Source organism: Sinocyclocheilus grahami, unplaced genomic scaffold, assembly GCF_001515645.1.
Source record: "Sinocyclocheilus grahami isolate Dianchi unplaced genomic scaffold, SAMN03320097.WGS_v1.1 scaffold476.1, whole genome shotgun sequence".
Classification (NCBI taxonomy): domain Eukaryota; kingdom Metazoa; phylum Chordata; class Actinopteri; order Cypriniformes; family Cyprinidae; genus Sinocyclocheilus; species Sinocyclocheilus grahami.
Genome location: NW_015505655.1, coordinates 1,058,811 through 1,083,577, shown reverse-complemented (window position 1 = coordinate 1,083,577; position 24,767 = coordinate 1,058,811). Strand labels below are relative to the sequence as shown.

Sequence of the window (24,767 nt, the reverse complement as noted above, 5' to 3'; positions counted from 1 at the left end):
CAAAACAACCCAATAGCGTGTTTTGGCCCTTTTTAACCCAGCATTTTTTAGAGATAAATGCTCAAAAAAAAAAAAAAAAAAGTGAAATGCACTCACTCACACACACTCACTAACTCACGCAAATCATGTTGGATGTCATGTATGTTTAGTTGACCTTGGTTATTTTGTATTTGATTTGTCACTGGTAAATTGTATAGCTGTTTGCATAATAAAATAAAATTAATTAATTCATTAATCTTTTCTGCTCAACAAGTCTATTTAACTTGATGAAAAATACAGTAAAAACAGCCAAATATGATTACAATTTAAAATAACTGCTTTGCATTTTCATATATTTTAAAATGTAGTTTATTCCTGTGATCAAAGCTGAATTTCCAGCATCATTACTCCAGTCTTCAGTGCCACATGATTGTTCAGAAATCATGAAAATATGCTGATCTGCTGCTCAAGAAACATTTGCTATTATTAAAGCAGTTGTGCCATTTAATATTTTTCTGAAAACTGTGATAAATTTTTTTTTAGGACTCTTCGATGTATTGAAAGTTCAAAAGAACAGCATTTATTTGAAATATAAATCTTTTGTACAATTATAAATGATGTCAATTTTAATCAATTTAATGCATCCTTGCTGAATGAAAGTATTTATTTTCCTAGTTTAAAAAAAAATCTTACTGACCGCAAGGGTGTATAATATTCTATATTACCATTAATAAATACTATAGCTATTAGTTAATAATCATCTGTTGCTCCTACTGTTGTGATGATGGTTGGGTGGGCGGGGCAGGAGGCGGTACTGATGCGTGAGACTGCTGAGAAGCCGCGCGTGATTGGCTGAACGGTTCGGCCACTGCTGCTCCGCCTCTGGCAGGCTGGGCCACGGCAACAGCAGCATGTTAGACAGAGCTCGACACACGAGGACGTGAGCCTTGGACAAAAACAACAAATACAGATGGATCCAAGTACAAACTGTGTCACACTGTCCTGTTTTTCAAAGACAGACCAACATAAACCCACGCACACACACCTCCGGAGGTAATCTGTGGTTATGATTCTCTGTGATCAGGTTGAAGATATTCTGCACCGCTGGCAATGACACCAGGAACACTGGCCGCACGGTGGTTGCCATGGAGACCAGGAGATGGCACGCAGATAACAGCAATTTCTCTGGAACCTGCAGCACACAGAGATCAGGCAGATTAGCGTTTTTCCCAGTCAAAGAATGAGGAAAAACTGGCTAAACAGAATTAACCTAAAAATCTAGTGAAATTGTAAACCTTAACTTACAGAGTAATGTTTTAGTTTCAAGACAACCCAACTAAATATACAGTAATGGACATTAGTACTAAATTTTAACAAGACGACGTCATGACTGAATGAATTTAACTTGATGGTGTTTAAATTTTATTATGTTGTAGGTGGTTGTAAAAGCACATTTTTATCTCCCTCATCTCTTTGAAAGAGCTGCTTGGAGTAGCGAACATACATATTCCAAAATAAGAGTCCCTGTGTATTTCAGGTTGTTTAAAATTAAAAGTCCCACATAAAATCTGGAATTTTTTCCTGGTATTTTGGTTTAAAAAAACAGTAATATTGTGAAACTATTACAATATAAAATAGCCATTTTCTATTTGAATATATTGTAAAATGTATTTATTCCTGTGATCAAAGCTGAATTTTCAGCATCGTTACTCCAGTCTTCAGAGTCAAATGATCCTTCAGAAATCATTCTAATATACTGAGCATAGCCAAAGCATAGCCATTTCAAAACAAGTGTCCCAGTGTATTTTAGGCTTGTTCATAATTACAAGTCCTGCATTATGCATGGGGAAACTTCTGCAATGGATGCAGTCTCTGTATTGACTAAATCTGTTGAAATAATATTTCGTGTACAATAAAACCAAGTTACATGTACAAAATACAATAGTATCGTACAATTAAGATATAATATATAACAATTCAAATTACAGCACCTTCATAAAATTAATAAAAACAACATAAAACACTAATGAGCATTTAGTAAAAATTGTTTAAAATCTTTACAAAAAGGTATGTCACCATCTTGCGCCAACAAAATGACTAGAATGCACCCGATTTAAATAGATAGTATTGGCACAATAATGTTTACTGTCTTCATTATATTAGCAAAATCCAATATTGATTGACCTATAATTCACATGTAATTATATACATGTACAGGGGTGCACATAAGTGGTGTGCAGGTGCGCATGAGCGACCAAAATAAAAATGGTTGACATGGCTGACAGCTGTTAATGCACAATCACCGCTTTAGATCGACTAACTGTAATACTGCATTAGATTTACATTCAAACTGAATGCATAAATCTGCCGGTTTCAGAGCAAACCACAAAACTGTGACATTCACTGAAGTGCTTCACTCTGCAGCGCTAAAATCAGCAGGTCATATGCTTACTTCCCAGCAACCCGCCAAAATAAAAGCTTGCTGATTTGAGGTTTGAAAATTCATATAAAAAATTTAAAAGTAAAAAAAGTACTATAAAAATAATCGTATTTTTATTTAATACAAATTTTTTTATTTAAAATATAGTATAGTATTAATTACACTATTATTTTGTTTATTTTTTTTAACTAACTAAAAGTACAATAATACTATTATTAATTATTTTATTTTTTATAGTTATATTTAATGGGTCACACTATGTACAATGGGGGCATCAAACTGAATCTCCAGGTGCTCTCATGAGAACCAGACTGAAAACTTATATGCACCCCTGTGTGTGTGTGTGTGTGTGTGTGTATATATATAGAACAAAACATGCTTTGAGTATTTTAAACTTGCAATTTCTATGTCCTACTTTAAATGAGCATTGAAGATCATTCATAAAGATCAAATCACCTTGGCATTGATGAGAGGGGTCGTGGCAGCCATGCTCGACGTGATGAGATCCATAAATTGCGTTTGATCTTGTTGTCGCTGCACCTCCCCGCAAAACTGAGCCAGCCAATGAGAATACGCCTGCAGAGCAGCCAATGACTGTGCATGCCTGCAAAACAAAGACGTTTATTAAGCATGATTATAAAACAATCCACCGTTATGTTAACTGATGGCAAATAGCACCTTGAACAGAGTTTATGACTACTTACACGTCTATAAGGTCCGGTTTGAGCACTGAAGGAACGGCCATTTCGACATCATACAGGCAGATCTGAGAACCGTAACACGACACTTCAACCAATCTGAGAGAACAGACACAATTGCCATCACATATTTCAGTCAGTTAAAATAGGAGTCTTAAAAAGGAGCCTTAAAAAGTCTTTCATATTTTAAATGTCTTCTTTGTCTTCACACACAGACGAAACTTGCTAGAGAAGTGTGAAGTGTGATATTATATACCTCTATAAATAAATACTATTTAAATTCACGTCTCCCCGATATATCTGCAACAGGCTCATATCGGCTGATAAAATCGGCAAAACGATATATCGGTCGGGCTCTAATTTGAAGTATAAATCATGCCATAAAAACACAGGACATCAAGTACACACATAAGGAGGGAGTGTTGTTGTTAAATGAGGAATTGTGAATCAGGAACTGACCTCTGCACAATGGCGAGAGCATCATTGAAGCGAGTGGTGAAAACGTCCCCTGTGAAGAACTCGGCCAGCCGTCCCACGGCCTGCAGCAGAGAGCTCAGGTCTCTGAGAGCGCAGTGCAGCTTTCTGCAGTCGGCCTCCGCTGTAATGTTCAGTCTGCGGCCTGTTCACACGTGCACACACACACACACACACACACACACACACACACACACAGAGAGGTGTGAAACCACTCAATAACAGCTGACAGCAGCTCACTAGCCACACGAGAACACCGCCACTCAGAGCGATCATTACAAGACCAGACACTACTACAACACTACTCACTCAACCTATACAGACTGATTACGTTTTCAAGCAATCAATAGAAGGTACATTACTAGTGCGGTGTTCAAAATATCGATACGACGATGTATCGTCACAGAGATTTGACGATACGAGTATCGATACAGCTGGCCCTGTACAGTGTTACAGGATACAGTGGACCATGCTTAATTTTACAACGTTTAAAATTTAGTAGAAAAGTGCGAGGTTTCTAAAAAAGAATGAATAGAGCATCTGTTAATAATCTGGCCGCAGAGGAACACAACGGGGTTGCCTGATATAAAGAGACGTAATCCCCAAAACAGAGCTTCACACTTGCGCAATACAGAAATATCTGCTAAATGTGTTACTTATCTTTATCAACCTGGCAACCATGTGCACACGCGCTCTCTCCACTGTGGATAAACGCGCTTGCTTTCTGAAAACACTGGTTAGCTTGCAGTTTAGCGATCTTCACTTCAAGTCTATTCTCAGAAAAGTGTGATTCATCAACTGTTCATTTACGACACAGAGAGAGAGGCTGTGTATGTATGAATTACCACCCTTTTGCCGCATTTCTCTATTAACAGTAAAGCTGTGGCTTTAATTCCTTTAGAAACAATGATGCTACCAGCTCCTTGTTGAGAAAGATAATGTAGCTCTTGAGCGATTAAGCTATTTAGCTGATAAAACTGGGGGGAAGTCCTAAAAAGTTTGTTCCTGAATGTCTGAGTTCAGCCGCAGCGTGATCTGTATTAAAAGAACCAAAGACTTAAACTACTTCACTCTGTGTGCATTGAATTTATTTAATACACGAGTTTCACAATTTGAGTTGAATTACTGAAATAAATGAACTTTTCAACGAAATTCTAATTTATTGAGATGCACCTGTATATTGTACTGTGGTACAGTTATGGAGGCCCTTCATAATGCAGAGGTCAACTGCCTGCTCTGCCAATAGTTAGAAATGGCACTATAGTAAGCAGTGTTTAATAAACAGCTGTTTTTCTAAATTCTGCTGAGGTGAAATTCAGTGCAGTCATGTATCGTGATACGTATCGTATCGTGGCCTCTGTATCGTGATAGGTATCGTATCGTGACTTTGCTGGTGATACACAGCCCTATACATTACCGCTCATAAGTTTGGGGCTAATAAGGTAATACTTTTATTAAGCAAGGATGCACTAAATTGATCAAAACTAACAGTAAAAAAATTGTTACAAAAGATTTCTGTTTCAAATAAATGCTGTTCTTTTGAACTTTGTTCATCGAAGAATCCTGAAAAAAAAAAAAAAAATCACAAAAATATTAAGCAGCACAACCGTTTTTAGCATTGATGATAATATGAAATGTTTCTTTAGCATCAAAATCTGCATATTAGAATGATTTCTGAAGGATCATGTGACTAAAGAATATTCAGCTTTGCATCACAGGAATAAATGGCATTTTAAAATATATTCAAATAGAAAACGGCTATTTTTAAAAATCGCAATATTTCAAAATATTACTGTTTTTGCTGTATTTTAAAGAAGTAAAAAAAAAAAAAACCTTACTGACCCCAAACCTTTAAACTGTAGTGTGTGTTATAGTTCATGTAGCACTTCCTACTTTATATTTTATCTCATCTGTAGTTGTACAGCCTTAAAATCAAACACACCTCCACTTACATGGACTGATTTGTTAAAATCTTGGGGCAAAACAAAGTTTAAAAAGTTAAAAAAAGTTAAATTCCCCACGTCAAGGCAGTAAGATATTTGATGGGAAGTCAGATAGCAAAAGAAAAAGAAAAAAAAAAAGTTACTGCCTGAGTAACAAGGAAATAAAGTTGTCAAAGATATCACATTTCCAGCAAATTCCCCTTTAATGCTTTGGTGCATTAAGACAAACAAGACAGTAACATTTGGATACAGAGTAAAAATGGCACATCATCTTGCATGGAATTTTTCAATGAGCTTTGTGCAATGCATTCTGGGATTGCCTGATCTATGACGCATATATGCAAATCTGCCATAAAATCTGGCCAAAACAATGTTTCTTAAAATGGAACGGTACCTAAAAGCATTATCTGGTTGTGCAGCTCTACAGGTTTTGGAACAAAACCGCTATCTATAAAACTCATTCAGATTGCGATAATGAAGAGAAACTCACTTGCTCCTGATCTCACAATAAACTGCTGCAGCCCAAGATAAATGTCCAGATCCTCCTGGAGCACCGGAAACTAAAACAAACATATGTATCTAAATAAATAACTTAAATTTTTCCTTTTATTTATATAAAATATATAAAATTACATATAACTATACATAAAATTCTATATAACTGACAGCTCTAAAACTCCTACTCATGTGGATTACAGTGACCTTTGATTAAAAATCGTAAATCCTTCATTATTGCTTTTGGATTTTTAAATTAGATTTGCTTCCATATTAAACATCTAATAGACTTGCCAATGAAGAGTCAACTGTTTTCAGTAAAAAGAGAGCGAGGACATACACGCTCACCCACTCACATACACCTACCAGATCTGAAAAGGTCTGGGACGGCAGCAGCTCCATCACTCTGGCAACCACTTCCAAACTCTGACGCAGGTATCGTTGCCATTCCGTCTGTTGCTATAGAGGCCAGAGGGGGGGGGGAGTTCAAAAAATTCTGCAGAACAAAATTGATGCTTTGGTGCATGTTTAATGGATCCTTACATCATCATCAAGGGTCTCGTCATCCAGTTCTTCTAGCTGACTCTGATTTAACCTGAACTGGATCCTGTTAAGAACTTCACGCAGCAGCAGAACTAGAGCATCTTTATACCTGGACACACACACACACACACACAGATTAATGCAATGTTTCTAATACAACTCAATTCCTGGGCTCACAAAAAGTCCACAGACACGCACCTGTTAACGACACTGTCACTGTCAGCCAATCGGCTTCTGATCTTGGTGGTCAGGTAGTCCAGGAATATACTACAGATGTCCAGACAGGCCAGATAACCCTCATGACTCGGCTGCAACAGATTAAACACACATTTAAGTGAAGAGGTGCATAAAAGATGAAAGCTTAAGAATTTTAGTGCTGAATCACCCTCTACTTAAACGGGTTACAAACTGCATTTTTTAATTTTATAATGTTTCCTGAGGTGCACTTAAAATGTCATATCAAAGGATTTTCATATCAAAAATGGTCATAACTTAGACATAAAAACCCATTTTGTATCATAATTTTAGCCCTGGAGTTAAACACTATGTTTAAAGGGAGCGGGTCTCCACTTCCACTGCTATGTTCGGGTAACGTCTTCGCATATGAAATAAGAACTACGACACTTTTAATAATCGCAGCTCCTGAGATGAACTAATCACGAAACGTGTTGATCATAGCATTATTTTTGGTGAGAGTGCAGAACTCTCAGAGTCACTTGCGCTGAACTGAAGTGACTGACAGCTCCAGTGATTATAAAGTGAGTGTACTTCGCATGCTTTCTGTATATAAATTTAAACAATTTAAATAGCAGATGATTTTCATGCTAAGAGGGACACTGTGAAGTTCAGTCATAGGCTTGAAAAAAAAAAAAAACCTTACTGACCCCAAACCTTTAAACTGTAGTGTGTGTTATAGTTCATGTAGCACTTCCTACTTTATATTTTATCTCATCTGTAGTTGTACAGCCTTAAAATCAAACACACCTCCACTTACATGGACTGATTTGTTAAAATCTTGGGGCAAAACAAAGTTTAAAAAGTTAAAAAAAGTTAAATTCCCCACGTCAAGGCAGTAAGATATTTGATGGGAAGTCAGATAGCAAAAGAAAAAGAAAAAAAAAAAGTTACTGCCTGAGTAACAAGGAAATAAAGTTGTCAAAGATATCACATTTCCAGCAAATTCCCCTTTAATGCTTTGGTGCATTAAGACAAACAAGACAGTAACATTTGGATACAGAGTAAAAATGGCACATCATCTTGCATGGAATTTTTCAATGAGCTTTGTGCAATGCATTCTGGGATTGCCTGATCTATGACGCATATATGCAAATCTGCCCTAAAATCTGGCCAAAACAATGTTTCTTAAAATGGAACGGTACCTAAAAGCATTATCTGGTTGTGCAGCTCTACAGGTTTTGGAACAAAACCGCTATCTATAAAACTCATTCAGATTGCGATAATGAAGAGAAACTCACTTGCTCCTGATCTCACAATAAACTGCTGCAGCCCAAGATAAATGTCCAGATCCTCCTGGAGCACCGGAAACTAAAACAAACATATGTATCTAAATAAATAACTTAAATTTTTCCTTTTATTTATATAAAATATATAAAATTACATATAACTATACATAAAATTCTATATAACTGACAGCTCTAAAACTCCTACTCATGTGGATTACAGTGACCTTTGATTAAAAATCGTAAATCCTTCATTATTGCTTTTGGATTTTTAAATTAGATTTGCTTCCATATTAAACATCTAATAGACTTGCCAATGAAGAGTCAACTGTTTTCAGTAAAAAGAGAGCGAGGACATACACGCTCACCCACTCACATACACCTACCAGATCTGAAAAGGTCTGGGACGGCAGCAGCTCCATCACTCTGGCAACCACTTCCAAACTCTGACGCAGGTATCGTTGCCATTCCGTCTGTTTCTATAGAGACCAGAGGGGGGGGGGAGTTCAAAAAATTCTGCAGAACAAAATTGATGCTTTGGTGCATGTTTAATGGATCCTTACATCATCATCAAGGGTCTCGTCATCGAGTTCTTCTAGCTGACTCTGATTTAACCTGAACTGGATCCTGTTAAGAACTTCACGCAGCAGCAGAACTAGAGCATCTTTATACCTGGACACACACAGACACACACACAGATTAATGCAATGTTTCTAATACAACTCAATTCCTGGGCTCACAAAAAGTCCACAGACACGCACCTGTTAACGACACTGTCACTGTCAGCCAATCGGCTTCTGATCTTGGTGGTCAGGTAGTCCAGGAATATACTACAGATGTCCAGACAGGCCAGATAACCCTCATGACTCGGCTGCAACAGATTAAACACACATTTAAGTGAAGAGGTGCATAAAAGATGAAAGCTTAAGAATTTTAGTGCTGAATCACCCTCTACTTAAACGGGTTACAAATTGCATTTTTATTTTATAATGTTTCCTGAGGTGCACTTAAAATGTCATATCAAAGGATTTTCATATCAAAAATGGTCATAACTTAGACATAAAAACCCATTTTGTATCATAATTTTAGCCCTCGAGTTAAACACTATGTTTAAAGGGAGCGGGTCTCCACTTCCACTGCTATGTTCGGGTAACGTCTTCGCATATGAAATAAGAACTACGACACTTTTAATAATCGCAGCTCCTGAGATGAACTAATCACGAAACGTGTTGATCATAGCATTATTTTTGGTGAGAGTGCAGAACTCTCAGAGTCACTTGCGCTGAACTGAAGTGACTGACAGCTCCAGTGATTATAAAGTGAGTGTACTTCGCATGCTTTCTGTATATAAATTTAAACAATTTAAATAGCAGATGATTTTCATGCTAAGAGGGACACTGTGAAGTTCAGTCATAGGCTTGATTTACTGACGCATAGACAGCAGTAAATGATTTTGCAAAAGAATGACTGACTACAAATAAGTCCTTACATAACAAAAATCATGGAAGATAAAAATTGCATAATGTTAAATTCTAATGTTATTTTTTACTTTTGTGGACCAGTGTTATTTTAGTATCATAGAGATACTATTATACATTTATTAATATTTTAATTAGAATTCCTTTTTATATTCTTTTTTTTTATTTTAGTTAAAGTTACAGCAATGTTGTTGTGTGTTTGTTTTTTTTTTTTTTTAATATGTCTATAGTTTTTATTAATTTTGGTTTTCTTTTTGTGCAGCAATTTGAACTAAATTAAAATGAGAAGTGTTGCTTTGGCAACTAGCTGAAATAAAATGTATTTAAAGGGATAGTTCACCCAAAAACTCTGTCATTAATTACTCACCCTCATGTCGTTCCAAACCTGTAAGACCTTCAGAACAGTTCATCTTCAGAACACAAATTAAGATATTTTTGATTAAATCCAAGAGCTTTCTGACCCTGCATAGACAGCAACACAACTGAAATGTTTTATGGCCCAGAAACGTAGTAAGGACATTGGTAAAATAGTCCATGTGACATCATGAGGGTGAATAATTAATCACAGAATTTTCATTTTTGGGTGAACTATCTCTTTAAGGTTTTTTTTTTTATTGTATTTCAAGTAACTTTATGGTTTTAGTTAACTAGAAAAACCTTGTTGTGGACCCTACGGTATATGTAAACTTCTATCATGTGAAACCGCTTATGCAGGACAGTACTAAATAAAAATAAAAAAAAACATTTGATTTTCATGATCCCTCTTATTTTGCTATTATTACCATCTTGTATTTTCTGCAAGAGGCATGTAAACTTGTGAGCACAACTGTATCTCAATTCATGACACCAATATTAGTCACTATAATGCATATCCTGTGGTTGAATACTGACAAAGTCACTGAGAAAAGTAAAAAGGAAGCACCTTCAAGTCCAGACACTTTCAACATTCAACTATGACCGGGAAAACACCGGGATAAAAATAAACCAGGTGTTTTCACAGGTTTGAAAACAAAAAAAGAAGGGTGATAGCATAAAAAATGAGAAGCACAGGGAAGGTTTGAGTAAAAAAAGTTAATGATATTAATGGAAATATCATTAGACATTAATATTGTAAGTTAGAGTCAGTGCTTCCTGGAACATTAGCTAAATGAAGGTGTTTTTACCTGGTTAAAGGTGTATTTGAAGAGCAAAGCTAGAAATTCCACTAGAGGAAACTGGGCGTTAGATTCAATCCTCCGCAGATGAACACTAACAAACAGCCTGAGGAAATCGGTGAACTTTTCCACATAGCTGAGAGGGACAGACAGGCAGAAAAAGGGTTAAAAAGCAGCAGCATCAATGAGTTAGAAGTTTAAAGCATGTGCATCCATTTCTTACCTTTCGTCTAATTCTTGCAATCTGCTTTTGATAGTGTGCGTGTTGGTGTGCGAGTGTGTGTTTGTGAGTCTTTGCAGCAGATAGAAAGTCTGTTGAAACATGCGGAGCAGAAACTCCTCAAAGTCCACCGGGACGCAGTTTTTGCACATTAACTCGTTAATACAGTTCATGGCCATGACGCCCAGTTTGGCACGTTCGGCGTGGCCCACCATCTGACCAGTCCTGCCGTGTCCCCCACCTCCGCTGCCGCCATTGGCCAGGAGGCTTCCGGGGGCGGAGTCTCCATTGGAAGTGGGCAGAGGTTTTGTTTTGATTGGCTGCTGGCATCCGAAGCGTGCAAAATGAAAAATCGAAGCGAGGAGGGCTGGAGTGATAGAAGAGGAGAGAGGGATCCAGCTAAAAAGATGAGCCAAGCATTCCAGAGCTAGCAGACACAGAGCTCCACTTTCAGCTTCCAGAACCATCGGTGTGCTGTCGCCCGCCAAAACACCTACAGAACATAACAAAAGACAACAATTAATACAACAATCACTTACTGGTAGTTTGTGATTATCAGTATTGGTTGATAACCCAGTTGCTAATGGTTAACCCATATATGAAGAGTTCATTTGCAAAAACCGATAAACTGATTATTCTCCACATATAGCGCTATCTGAACCCTAAACACGTTTTGTCAAAAAAGCCGGTTTTGTCCACTTTCAAGGCATCGCGAGTTCACGTTTTACTGCAGAAGCCAACAAGCGCCCGTGTTGTTTTTGAACAGTAGCCGATAAGTCCATTTTAGCGAATCAGTGCGCTGTATTCAGGTCAGGTGGCAAGGCTAGTTTCACTTTGAAAAGACGTGCTAGCTGAGAGGAGTATCATCAAAGCTAGCTGACTAAAAGTGATCGAGGATGGACAATTTCGACGAACTTGATGAACCTGTGATATCTTCTTGATACCTGTGAAAAAGGCATCTACATTGTGATCTAGGAGATAAAGATTAAACGAGTGTGTTTTAAAGGAGTCATATGTTACGATTTAAATTTTTCCTTTCTCTTTGGAGTGTTACAAGCTCTTGGTGCATAAAGAAGATCTGTAAAGTTGCAAAGACTAAAGTCTCAAATCCAAAGAGATATTCTTTATAAAAGTTAAGAGTCAGCCACGCCTACCTAAAACGGCTCGTTCTAACACGCCCCCACATACCTACGTCACGATGTGGGAAGATTTGCATAACGCCGCCCAAATGTTCACGCAAAGAAAGGCAGCTTAACTTTTATTCTCGCTGTAGTATTGTTGCAGCCGCTTGTTGTGAAGGCGCTGTGTGTGTGTCGTTGTGAAAGGTAGCGCTTGTTGTTTGTCATTTCTCCGATCACAAACGCAGACATGGTTTTATGTTTACGCGGCGCGATGCAACGCAACGACTAAAAAGACAATATTAGTCATTATAATCCGTAATTATGCCCCCACTGGATGCAACAAATGCCTCGTTTATAATGGGTTTTAATGTATCATGTACAATTCTATATAAATACATATAAATGTTATTTATTTCTATACATAATATAACAACATTTAATAAAACAATAAATAAATTTATATAATTAATTTATCATATCAAATTATAGTATGTGACACATATGTATAAAAATTGTATGTATAAAAATGTATTTCTAGATTTACTCAAATGTCACATTTAAATTTGTGTGTGTGCAATATTTAAATATAAAAATATAAATTAAAATATATTATAAATAAGACAAACAATAAAAAGTGAAATAAATAAAAATGATCATGAACAGTTTCACCAATTTTGCTCATGATAAGAATTAAACGATAGCATGCTTTAGAATTATATTAGCTAGGGTTAAATTATTAATGAAATTAGTTTCAAAAACAATTAAATTAAAATTGTCAAATTTGTGGTTTCATCTTTTTACTGAAAGCATTATAACTATTAATTAATATAATAACAATAATGATAATATATATATATAAAATCATTGTATCATTTTTATTTTCATTGTAATATAATATTTTTAGCATTTTTATTATTATTTTTACACTAAATTATTTAAAATATTACTACTAAATTGCTCAGGCTACATGATTATAAAAATAAAAAAATTTAAATGTTATGCAGTAACCAAAAAAAAATACAAATAAAAAAAAAAGCACAAAAGCACTTGCAACCAACAGGTTTTTTTTTTTTTTTACACAGTTCAAATAGTTTTACTTACTACTGTAAAGTGACTTCACTGTCACCTATTCCCATTGGCAATTTACAATAATTGCATCATTTGTTGTTGCAGACCTACATCACTTTAACCTATATTAGTTTACCACTAGTTGGTATCACTGATGTAGACCTTGCCTTTCAAAACGGACCAGTGTCAAAAGGGTCAAAGCAGAAGCTCACCTGACTCTCTAGATGTGGGGGATGGAGGGGGAGTGGTGGCCGTAACACTGTGTTTGTCCCATACTGTCTCCAGAATACCTACGAGGAAAAGAGTTGTTTAAAATAAAACTGCAAGTCCAATCACATACACATTTTCCAGTGCTTAAGGACTAGTTACATCCACATATACTCTGAATTAACGAGTTACTAGCGTCTCACCAGTCAGAAGGTTCAGTACGGTGGGGATCTGATCCAGCAGGAGTTTCTTCAGCTCCTCTTTACGAACGACGCTCAAGTCTTCTCTGGGACAGACCAGCTCTTCTGAGGTCATCTTGAGCAGAACTAAACCCAGCGGCGCTAGAGACGGTGACTGCACTAACTACAACACAAACCACAAAGATGGGAGTTGGTTCACTTTAATAGGATTTAATAATAATAATACATAATAAAGAATAAGACATACCTGTAAGGTGTTGCTAAAGAAGTCATGGTAGAACATCGGCCAGTCCTGGCGTCCGATGTCCACGATGACTTTGCACAGCTTGTTTCTGATGAAGAAAGGCAGCAGTGCATGCTGGGAAAGCAGAAGCTTGGGCAAACAGCTACGAAGTTCTGCTTTGTCTTCACTGGCCACACCAACCCACATCTTGTTCACAAGATTCTGCACAGAAGGGCCGACACATTTATTGTCATATCTCATATCTTAAACACAGTTGGGGATGCCTGTGCTCGAATATTTTTATCTATTTTAGGGTGATTCACATAAACACCTCCAAGTCATGTTTTACACTAAAAATCAACAGAAACAAATGTTGTATTTTGCATAAAGAAAAGCCTAATTTTGTTCCTTTAACATGTGTATGGTGATATTATTTTAATGCCAAATCCCCTTAAAATTTGTTGGCAGTGTATAATGAACATAGTCTTGGCAGTTTTCATGAAATTCATTTACAGAAAATAATCAATTGAAGGCTTCATTTTACCTCAAACACAGTAAGGCTGTACATCATGACGTATTCATTTCTGCTGTTGGAGAGGAAGTAGAGGCAGTGCCTCCACGAGCCAGGCTGACCCGCAAAACTGTTCAGCAGCTCTTCTGCAAGACACAACACAACAAAAGAGTAATGAAAACATATTTGGGGGAAAAACATCCATGTTGAACATCCTAATTGAAACAAACCAAATATTGGAATTCATTAAAATATTTAGCTGTGTGGTTTAGACTCTTTGATAAACACGAGCAATACAATAAAAAAGGGCGTCTACAAGATCATTTCAACAAAGATGCATAAGAAACTTCTGTAAAGTATAAATGAAGTATTCACTTCTAATTTCAGGACAAGCCAACAATGGTTTGTATACAAAATTTTGCATATTTGCATAAAAAAAGAAAACATTGGTTTGTTGCAGACCAACATAGATGAGCATTTCAAAAACCAGTAAAGTTCAAATACAGTATGTTTGTTAGCAAGAGCTACTTTACAATAAACGTGTAACTCCATAGCAGTTACACACATTCATTTGACACTCTGGATCGAAATCTACTTACAAGTATCTGTCGTTTTTTTTAAATCAATATGCATGCGTACTATCTTTTCTAGGAACTGAACTCTTAACAATGACTCCATTAGATAGGGAAGATTTTTGTTATGGCAATATTTTAAAACACAGATCAACTCTCGTGACAAATAGGAACTGAAAAACCGAAGTGCAGCTGATAGTTTTTAACATATGGTTTTGTCTGAAAACATGGTGTGAAAGAGTGAAAGATTATATAGATGGTTGTATGAGGACACGACAAGTACAGCTGACTTCCACTTAAACAGCTTCTGTAAAAATCTCATTCATGCTTCATATTTGCTTCGTAAATTCATGTACATTTTAAATCATTTTTATATTACATGCATTATGGACTAAATAAAAAAATTTGGAGTCAAGTCTAAAGTAGAAATTAATATACATCAAGCCATTTCATAAGATTAAATTCTGTCATCATATCTGGGTGAACTGTTACTTTAAGATAAAACCAATTAAATGTTTGTAATGAAGTAAAATTACAATAACATGGGTTCTGAAAACTGAATATTCTTGGTGTAATAGGTGACTTATTCTGGGTCTGATACACAAGCCATGTATTTCCTGATGAAGAAACGCTTGACCAATTACAGATAGATTGACTTCCTCCAAACATATCACTGCTGAGAAGTGTACATTGAGCTACAAGCCCTAAGCTTCACAAAGCACTGTGTTTTAACCCAGGATTTAGCGTAAAACTTGGACCAAATGCTCTTAAACAAACAGAATACCAAGGATTTTATGAAACTCAAGAGACACACAGCTTAAATGTCATGAATGTGGTCTCCACCCACGAAATATAACTGTTATTAGACACATTCCTCACCCCTTAAAGGGGTCGCATGATCATTTATTTTTATTAGATGTTCTCTTATAAGTTTTAAAAGCTTTGACGCATCAAACCAGTTATAATTTTGTTTTTAATTAGCATTTTCCATTGCATTTAGCAGATGCTTTCATCCAAAGTGGCTTACAATAGAAACCTTAGCAATTCATCACAGAACCAACAATAATATTTTCCAGTCTGTCTCTAATCCTTAATTAAACAGGCCATTTTTGTGCTGCTGTGCCTTTAAGACTTATGTAAACACCAGAGTTTCTGCAGGGTTTATAAAAGTAAATGTAAGACTTTTTAAGACCTATTTAAGACCAAGTAAAGAAGATTTAAGGAATTGAATGGAAAACTATGTCAATATGGCCTCTGAATGTAAAAGTCTGGTATTAGCAATGCTTCAAAGTTTGAAAATACAACTTTCAATTCGAAGGGAAAACAAGTTTTTACTCATTCCCCACTGACAGATGTTTGTTCTTGCTTTAAACAAACTCGCTTAATTTTTCAATTTCTCAGAAAACAACACTTCATATCTGCATTTTGCATCTCAAGTAAATGTACCTTGATTTAAGGATGTTAAGATGTTTTTATTGAAAAAAAAAAACTGACAAAGATTTACTTTTTTGCTATTAGCTATATAAAATAAACGCTGTTGAAATGTGCCGCTCTAACCATTTAGTTCAGGCTGAAATGATCAGATGTCTTGTTTAAAATAAATGTCAGTCGCTTGTTTCTATCACTGGGCTTCTTCAGAAGGATCTGCAGAGCTGTAGGTGCTACACACAGACCAGCTTTAACAGACGTTACTGCATTTTACACTTATTTAACAGCACACACACTACTTCTATTAGCACACTGCTCCTGACAATTTGCTAAATACTGACTAGGCATAACTGAAGTGAACATAGGGCGATCTTGTGCATTAGACTTGCCATGATAGACGGTGCTGACGGTGATACCGTTGTTAAGCCGCAACACCGGTTACTTCACTTGTCCACCGCGGCACCGACCCCCACCGTCGTTTTGATTTTTTTTATAGTAATAAAAATAATTTAGTTCAGTAAAAGAACAGACACTACAATTAAAAACTGAACGCGGCTGCTCAGCGTGCCGAACGACAGTCGCATCACAGATTACATTTCATTTCTCCAGTGAGGAGAGCGAGTCGAGCTGTCTGACAAGAAGAGTGAGGTGAGACCGACAAGACGATCGCGGATGATTTAGTTTCGAAACGAAATGCAAAAGCGCCTGTTTGGCAGTATTTTGGGTTTTGAAAAGCCTGTTGACTTTTGCCGTTTATCTAAGGTGATTTTGGAAGTTTTTTAAACATTCGTTTCTTATTTAATTGGTTCCACAGTGTTTGCTGATTTTTACTTTATTTAAACTTTGTGTAATTTATTTATTTTATTTGACATAAAGGTGTATGCCGTGCCTCCAGGCTTTCTTACTCGTTTTGCTAATAAACTTTCTACGTTTCTTATTTATTTGGTTATATATTATACATGTTTCTACTTATTTCCAGTTCTGTATAGGCTACCTATTTAAACTTTATGTAAGTTATTTTATATTAGGCATAGCCTGCCCTACAGCATAGTGTATTTTTATTTGTTTTGTTAATAAAAGTTGTATGTTTTATATATAGGCTAAAGTGAGTTTGATGTTGTATTTTGTTGTTACATTCAAGCAACTGACGCCGAATTGCTGCTCAAAAAGAAAAATGCGCACGGTGCTTTTAAGCTATTTAAAAGCGAAGGAAATTGAGGAAAACAGGGGAAACTCAAACGAACAATTGCTTTACGCCGAATTGGCGCTATTTGAAAGTGAAAGTAAAATGCGCACGCCGCATTTGCAAGCTATTTAAAAGCGAAGGAAAGAAAGGAAAAGAGGAAACGCCCCCCGCGGTGATACCGGTGTTGTCACACGTCGATTAACCGGTGGGAAAATTTCCTCACCGTCACGACCCAATTGTGCATCAAGAAATTTCTTGAAAGAAGAGAAAATCGAATGTCTCATGATACGAGACAGACATAACAAATGACAGCCTTTTCAGATTATAACCGTACAAAGGATGACTGTGCAAATCAGGGCATGATAACTGTGTGAAGGCCAGTGTCAGGCATATGCTCACCAATCTCTCGCTTGCGGTCATTGGTGGTGCAGCTGTGGAAAAACTCTGTCATAAGACTCTCCAGCGCCCGTAAGGAGGCCTCCTCTGATGCCTGCAGCACAGAGAGAGACAGATGAGGGGGGAGGGAAGGAAGAGTAAGATGAGATATGACAAGATAAGGCATTTCAATCTGAACTTTTAATGCAGGCATGCAGTGCATCAAACACAACTCCATTGCATCTACTAAATGCAAATCCAGCATACAGAGTCATAGATACTCAAAAATGTCGATATACTGTACAAAAAAATCCAATTTTAGACTAACAATATATAGCTCAAATGTTCTCATAACCGATTTAAGGTTTTGCAAGCTCCCAGGAAGCTATATTCTTTATATGCTGTTGAATGTCGTCACTGTTATGTATTTGGTTTGGGAAGATGTAGCTCATCAATTATAGGAGAAAAAAAAAAAAGGAAATGTTTGTCATTATTAAATCACCCTTATGTTCTTTATGTTAGGGCTGCACAATTAATCGAATTTCTAATCACCATTACAATTACGGACGCCACAATAATGTAATCGTTCAAAGTGGCAATTAATCGTTCAATGTCCACTTATGTTATTCTGAATTATTTCTACAAGTTATCTTAAGGGTTTTTCCATTGTTTCAATTTTAGTTTTAATATAAAATTATAATTCTTCTTTAATTTTTAAAGAAGAAACTAATCCACGTATAGTTGACATTTGAGGCTTAATACTATAGAAAATCAATAAAAGTTTTTCAGGGAGAGTGTTTTCAGCTTGTTTATTTTCATATACAAATACAGCATGCCGTTGCTTCAAACAAAGGTATAAACATCATTCAGTGTAAATTGTGATAAACTTAATTAATAAATCGCAATTACAATTTCAAGAGAATAATCGACAATTATGATTTTTCAATCGTGCGCCCCTAGTTTGTGTATATATATATATATTTTTTTCAGACCTCTAAGATTTTCTTCTGTGGAACACAAATATTATTATTTTTTTATTTTATTATTATTTTTTTAAATGTCAGTGTTTTGTTTTTGTTGTTCATGCAGTGTTATTTTGAACAGAATGGACAAAGACAGCTGAAAAAATTTTCTAATTTTTTTTTTTTTTTTGGTGTGTGTGTGTGTTCCACAAAAGAAAGTCATATGGGTTTGGAATGGCATGAGGGTGAGAAATTAATTAATTGTAATTTATTTTATAGTGTTATTTAATTTTTTCTTTATTAACTGTCTTTACATTTATTTTGAAAGCTGAAGCTCGCGATTATGGTAAGGGGCGTAACATTACCGACGAGTGCTTGCGGTGCTCGGCCAATCACAATGCACTGGGCCAGCTGGCCAATCAGAGCAGACTGCGCTTGTCAGAAGGAGGGACTTTGTAAAAAACAAAGTTTGAGAGAGGCGGGGCATAGAGGACCTACAATAATGTACAGTATTTGAAAAATAATGTGTTTTTTGAACATTAAAGCATGTCAACATATACTGTTACACCAAATAATGATCTTTAAAAAGACTGTGTATAATGCATCATATTGCCTTTTCTTATTCTTTCATTCTTCTTATTTATTTATGTTTTATTTTTCAAACCTTAACTACTATGTACAATGCATCATGTTGCCTTCTTCTGACAGATCCTCTTTTTTTCAGTGCACGCTCGCCCTCAAAATACACCCAAAAAGGTGAGTGTGTTCACAGAAAAGAGTAGTAAGGGTGGAAGACGAATACAGGAAGTGGGCTGCTGCTGCTGCTGCTGCTGATGATGATGATGATGATGCTGATGCTCAGGTTCTGAAATCTTTGAAGGAAAGTTTGAGAGAGGCGGGGCATAGAGGACCTACAATAATGTACAGTATTTGAAAAATAATGTGTTTTTTGAACATTAAAGCATGTCAACATATTCTGTTACACCAAATAATGATCTTTAAAAAGACTGTGTATAATGCATCATATTGCCTTTTCTTATTTTTTCATTCTTCTTATTTATTTATGTTTTATTTTTCAAACCTTAACTACTATGTACAATGCATCATGTTGCCTTCTTCTGACAGATCCTCTTTTTTTCAGTGCACGCTCGCCCTCAAAATACACCCAAAAAGGTGAGTGTGTTCACAGAAAAGAGTAGTAAGGGTGGAAGACGAATACAGGAAGTGGGCTGCTGCTGCTGCTGCTGCTGATGATGATGATGATGATGCTGATGCTCAGGTTCTGAAATCTTTGAAGGAGTCACGACACGTGACGTCACAGCAGCAGCAGCAGAAGAACGCGTTTGGTTTCCTCGTACCGTTCAGAACGTCCTGAACTCAAGAGGACACCGTTACATACACACGCAGAAGAAGCAGCTTTGCTCCGCTCCGTTTGTGTGAATACCACCTGATACCGCTCCTCAATGGCAGAATAAACTTCCATCTGACTTGCTTTCATGTCTGACAGATCTATGACTGCTATTGGTCAGCCCCAAGACATCATAGTACAGTAATACACACCTAAACCAAAGTGCTTATATTAAATCAATGCTTCTAGCACAATGCATCATTTACAGGCCAATAAAGAAGCACAGACGCTTCAAAAGCATTGCAACCTCCAGGCACTGCTGCACATACATTAAGTTCACGTACTTGCAATTGCATATGAAAAAAAGTGCATCAAATAGACTGAGTGTGTTACACATATATATGCATTAATTTTGACTCACCATGCCCGGGCTCTGAGCTTTTATGCGGCTATAATATGAGATGAATCCGTTTCTGCTCGCTCATGCTTCCTCTGGGGCCTTTGTATTTCACCTTTGGGAAGCACCGAAAGTCCGCATCACTGTCCCGCACACGCCCGGTGGACCCCGGGCTCGGGCTCCGAGACACTTGTTATTATTGTTGATCTAACGCGAGCCTAAACGAGACTGGACCTGACGCTGCCCCGGATACACGGCGACAAACCGCATACAACTACTGCGAAATAGAGAGAAGAGCAACAAAACAGCGGTCTTAAAAATATGCCGGGACTCTATTCTGTACGTCTCGGGTGGCGGTAGCGCTGTGCGGGACTCGGTGTTTTAATTTGAGCCCCCAGAAGACTGACAGAGCCACTCCTTGGGTTGCTGGGATCGCTCTTTCCGTGCAGGCCTCTCGTAAGCTTCCTCTCCTCTGCCCATTAAACTAACGGAAGTGACATCTTCCTCATAGAATAGAAATGAGAGCGGGCAGAAAGGCAACGGTTTACTTTAGTGGGCGGGACTTAAAGAGGAGACGCTGTCTCTGATTGGTCAGAAGCGACAGGTCTGAATAGTAATTAGGCGTAATTAGTGAGCTTTTCAAACAATACGTTACGCAATCGTTTATTTTATTTGGAAAATTTCTTGTACAAGAAGAAGCGGGCTCTTTGCTATCCTCATTTTCCTACGTTTTATAAATGACTTTAAATTATATATAAATATATATATATAGATAAAAAAAATGAAAAATGTCTTAAAATGTGTATAACTTTTTTTTTGTCTGGCAGCGAATGTTGTTCATATTGTCACGATTGCAAGACCTCTTGTAAAAACATAAAACATATATAATATGTAAGCATAAATAAGCAAAATCTCAGTACATTTTGGTATTTATGCGTACGATTTGCATTTATTTATACCATACACATTATAGCACACGTTAAACTACTTAAACGTTCTAAATTTTACTGCAGTAAATCTTATAAATAATTTAACATTGTTTTTTTTTCTTTTAAAGAGTCTCATTTTACACATTTTAGCTTTCGCTTTAGTCGTCACGTGGTACTTGTTACTTTTCTCAGCGCTGGTCGGGCTGCACCAGTCACCGTCGTTTGTGATTACTAATCAGGCTCGATCTTTTCATCATTTTATAGAGGAATCAGATGGAGAATTCCCATTAGCATGTCAGGCACGTATATTTGTAATAACGTGACTTAAATGATTATACTTTATATTATACAAATGTCTCCAATAAGATAAAAGTCGTTCTGAGATTTGAATGCGGCTCAATAGAGGAATCGGCGTTGTGAGCCGTCAAGCGCAACTTGAGGAAAAACATTACGTGCTCTACACTAAACTGTAATTAGGAACTAGTTGCTAGTTGCTTTTGCCACCCAATGTACTCTACTCATTCAACTACCGGAAGTGAAATCTTAATCTCGGACCGGATGAAACTAACCGGCCGCAACAAGCCACATGTCGAGTACAGTGTGTATGTGTTGCCTCACTATTACACACATGCATCCGCCAAACCAGAGCTTTTCAGTCTTTTAGATGCCACGGACCCCCAAATATGATGACCCTCGTGTGAGGGACCCACATATAAATACCTCATTCACATTTATATTTACATTTAGTCAAGCTTTTATTCAAAGCGACTTACAAATGAGGACAATAGAAGCAATCAAAACCAACAAAAGGGCAATAATATGCAAGTGCTTGTATGTATATATGTATATATATATAAACCGTGCTACTATAAATGCTGCTATATATAAAATGAATACAAGAAAAACAAGTAGATAGAATAGAAAAAGAGTAGGGGACGCTAGAATTAGAGGGTCATCTTTTAATATAATAAATAAAAAGAAAACAGGAAGATAGAATAGAAAAAGAATAGAGAATGCTTAGGAACTAGTTGCTAGTTGCTTTTGCCACCCAATGTACTCTACTCATTCAACTACCGGAAGTGAAATCTTAATCTCGGACCGGATGAAACTAACCGGCCGCAACAAGCCACATGTCGAGTACAGTGTGTATGTGTTGCCTCACTATTACACACATGCATCCGCCAAACCAGAGCTTTTCAGTCTTTTAGATGCCACGGACCCCCAAATATGATGACCCTCGTGTGAGGGACCCACATATAAATACCTCATTCACATTTATATTTACATTTAGTCAAGCTTTTATTCAAAGCGACTTACAAATGAGGACAATAGAAGCAATCAAAACCAACAAAAGGGCAATAATATGCAAGTGCTTGTATGTATATATGTATATATATATATAAACCGTGCTACTATAAATGCTGCTATATATAAAATGAATACAAGAAAAACAAGTAGATAGAATAGAAAAAGAGTAGGGGACGCTAGAATTAGAGGGTCATCCTTGCATTCTCTATTCTTTTTCTATTCTATCTTCCTGTTTTCTTTTTATTTATTATATGAAATATAATAAATAAACTTGCTTTTTCACAAAGAAAACAAGTAGTAAGAATAGAAAAATAATAGAGTGCAAGTGTTGAAGGGTCAAGTGTTTTTTTCTTAGAATTAGAATAAAGTAATAAAATGTTGTTTGTTTATTTATTCGTACATTTTTACACTGTTTTTCTCAACTGGTACTCAGATATTATTTACAGTGGTCAATAGTTTTGCCCATTTAACAGAAGTGGTTTTGTCTGCCATACCAACGACTTTTACGGCTAGCACAGTTTGTTTTCAAATATTTGTGATTTTGAATATTTTGCATTAGTTTCTTTTCATTTGAGTGCTTCTAATTTGCTACCTTCAAAATGTATTATAAATGCCTGCATCACATCAGCCGCTCTGCTTTGTAAAAAAATCAGCATAGGTTGATTAGCCAAAACAAAAGCTTTGTTACTTTTTGTTTCTGCATGTAGATGTTCCTCCTGGACTGTGAGAATCGGTCTGTGACTGTCTGTCATTTCTGAAGATGAAAGGGAAGAGCTTGCGTTTCTCTTGCTTCTGGTTGTTTATTGTGGTTTGCTCAACGGCTTCACATTATGCAACCCATCAACTCGAGTACATGTTGAGTAAGACTGCAGATTGACTGGTAAACACATTTACAAACATGCACTTTTTCGCAAGACAGCACATGCAATAAAGATGACTTACAATAAATGAGGTTTATTTCCCTTTTTTTCTGTAAAAGCGAAATATTGTACACACAACATTATCTAGGTCACATCAAGAAACAGGAAGTGATCCACGTGTTCGAACCCTTTAAGGAACACCCACAGACAGCAGTTTTGTTTTCGACATCGTATGTTTTGTTTCACTTAAGAGTGAGGGCACAATAAAAAGATGAATTAATAGCTTAAATCTTGTAAAAACATTCTGTGCATCAAAGAATTCCATAAAACATGATCAAATGAATACATAATAATAAGAAAGCACAGGTTTAAAATGTTTCTCAGCTGGTTTCCTCATGTATATCTTGTGACTGGTAGCGATGTCTCAGTTCTTGTATGTGATAGGCCCACGCTCTGTCCACACCGTCACCCTCTACTTTACACGCCGTCCAATCAGGAAACGGAAAACGTCCCGCCACAATCAAAGCATCTTCAGGCAGCTCGGCCAGTAACTTCTTTTGCAAAAGACTTAACTGATAAAGACACAATATACAGTATATGAGGGCTTAATAATATGATACAAATGCATTAAAGTCTTTGACTGAATTCATTCTAAGTCTTATTAAATGATTTAGCAATCACTGTGGTACTCACCACGCTAGGGGCTAGAAATACTGTGACATTTTTATACGCCGAGAGATCAACCTGGATACACACACGCACACATATATTACGCACAATATTGTGTACCAATCATATCTTGCATGAGAAGTTAAGATAGTGTAAGACAATAGATTATAATATTATAATTAAATATTTTGGGAGCATAATATTGATGTATATGTTATTTGTATAAAATATTTGTGTGTATATATGTATATATATATATATGTGTGTGTGTGTGTGTGTGTGACCTGGACCACAAAACCAGTCATAAGGGTCAATTTTTCGAAATTGAGATTTATACATCATCTGAAAGCTGAATAAATAATCTTTCCATAGGCGTATGGTTTGTTAGGATAGAACAATATTTGGCCGAGATACAACTATTTGAAAATCTGGAATCTGAGGGTGCAAAAAAATCTAAATATTGAGAAAATCGCCTTTAAAGTTGTCCAAATGAAGTTCTTAGCAATGCATATTACTAAT

The 24,767-nt window shown here is 36.5% G+C and overlaps 2 protein-coding genes across 3 annotated transcripts in view; both read right to left on the bottom strand.

Moving 5' to 3' along the window:
* Nucleotides 1–20,999, bottom strand: part of xpo6 (exportin 6) — a 27,243-nt gene extending 6,244 nt beyond the window's left edge. Inside the window, exons 1-17 of one of the 2 annotated variants that reach the window (XM_016235969.1) lie at nt 20,507–20,999; nt 17,800–17,890; nt 14,248–14,360; nt 13,728–13,925; nt 13,484–13,643; nt 13,286–13,363; nt 10,888–11,377; nt 10,674–10,800; nt 8,794–8,903; nt 8,596–8,704; nt 8,419–8,511; nt 8,048–8,117; nt 3,577–3,736; nt 3,124–3,216; nt 2,876–3,023; nt 1,025–1,171; nt 754–925 (exon numbers count right to left, since the gene is read on the bottom strand). In XM_016235969.1, the coding sequence (XP_016091455.1) occupies nt 754–925; nt 1,025–1,171; nt 2,876–3,023; nt 3,124–3,216; nt 3,577–3,736; nt 8,048–8,117; nt 8,419–8,511; nt 8,596–8,704; nt 8,794–8,903; nt 10,674–10,800; nt 10,888–11,377; nt 13,286–13,363; nt 13,484–13,643; nt 13,728–13,925; nt 14,248–14,360; nt 17,800–17,890; nt 20,507–20,509 (2,362 nt within the window). In that variant the 5' untranslated portion in view covers nt 20,510–20,999. Of the gene's footprint in view, nt 1–753; nt 926–1,024; nt 1,172–2,875; nt 3,024–3,123; nt 3,217–3,576; nt 3,737–6,024; nt 6,095–6,395; nt 6,489–8,047; nt 8,118–8,418; nt 8,512–8,595; nt 8,705–8,793; nt 8,904–10,673; nt 10,801–10,887; nt 11,378–13,285; nt 13,364–13,483; nt 13,644–13,727; nt 13,926–14,247; nt 14,361–17,799; nt 17,891–20,506 lie in introns of both variants that reach the window. The other variant, XM_016235970.1, reaches the window with a different exon arrangement.
* A 2,284-nt stretch (nt 21,000–23,283) lies between these two features.
* Nucleotides 23,284–24,767, bottom strand: part of antkmt (adenine nucleotide translocase lysine methyltransferase) — a 3,024-nt gene continuing 1,540 nt past the window's right edge. The window contains exons 4-5 of the mRNA XM_016235968.1: nt 24,273–24,323; nt 23,284–24,151 (exon numbers count right to left, since the gene is read on the bottom strand). Of these exons, the coding sequence (XP_016091454.1) occupies nt 23,960–24,151; nt 24,273–24,323 (243 nt within the window). The 3' untranslated portion in view covers nt 23,284–23,959. The remainder of the gene's footprint in view (nt 24,152–24,272; nt 24,324–24,767) is intronic.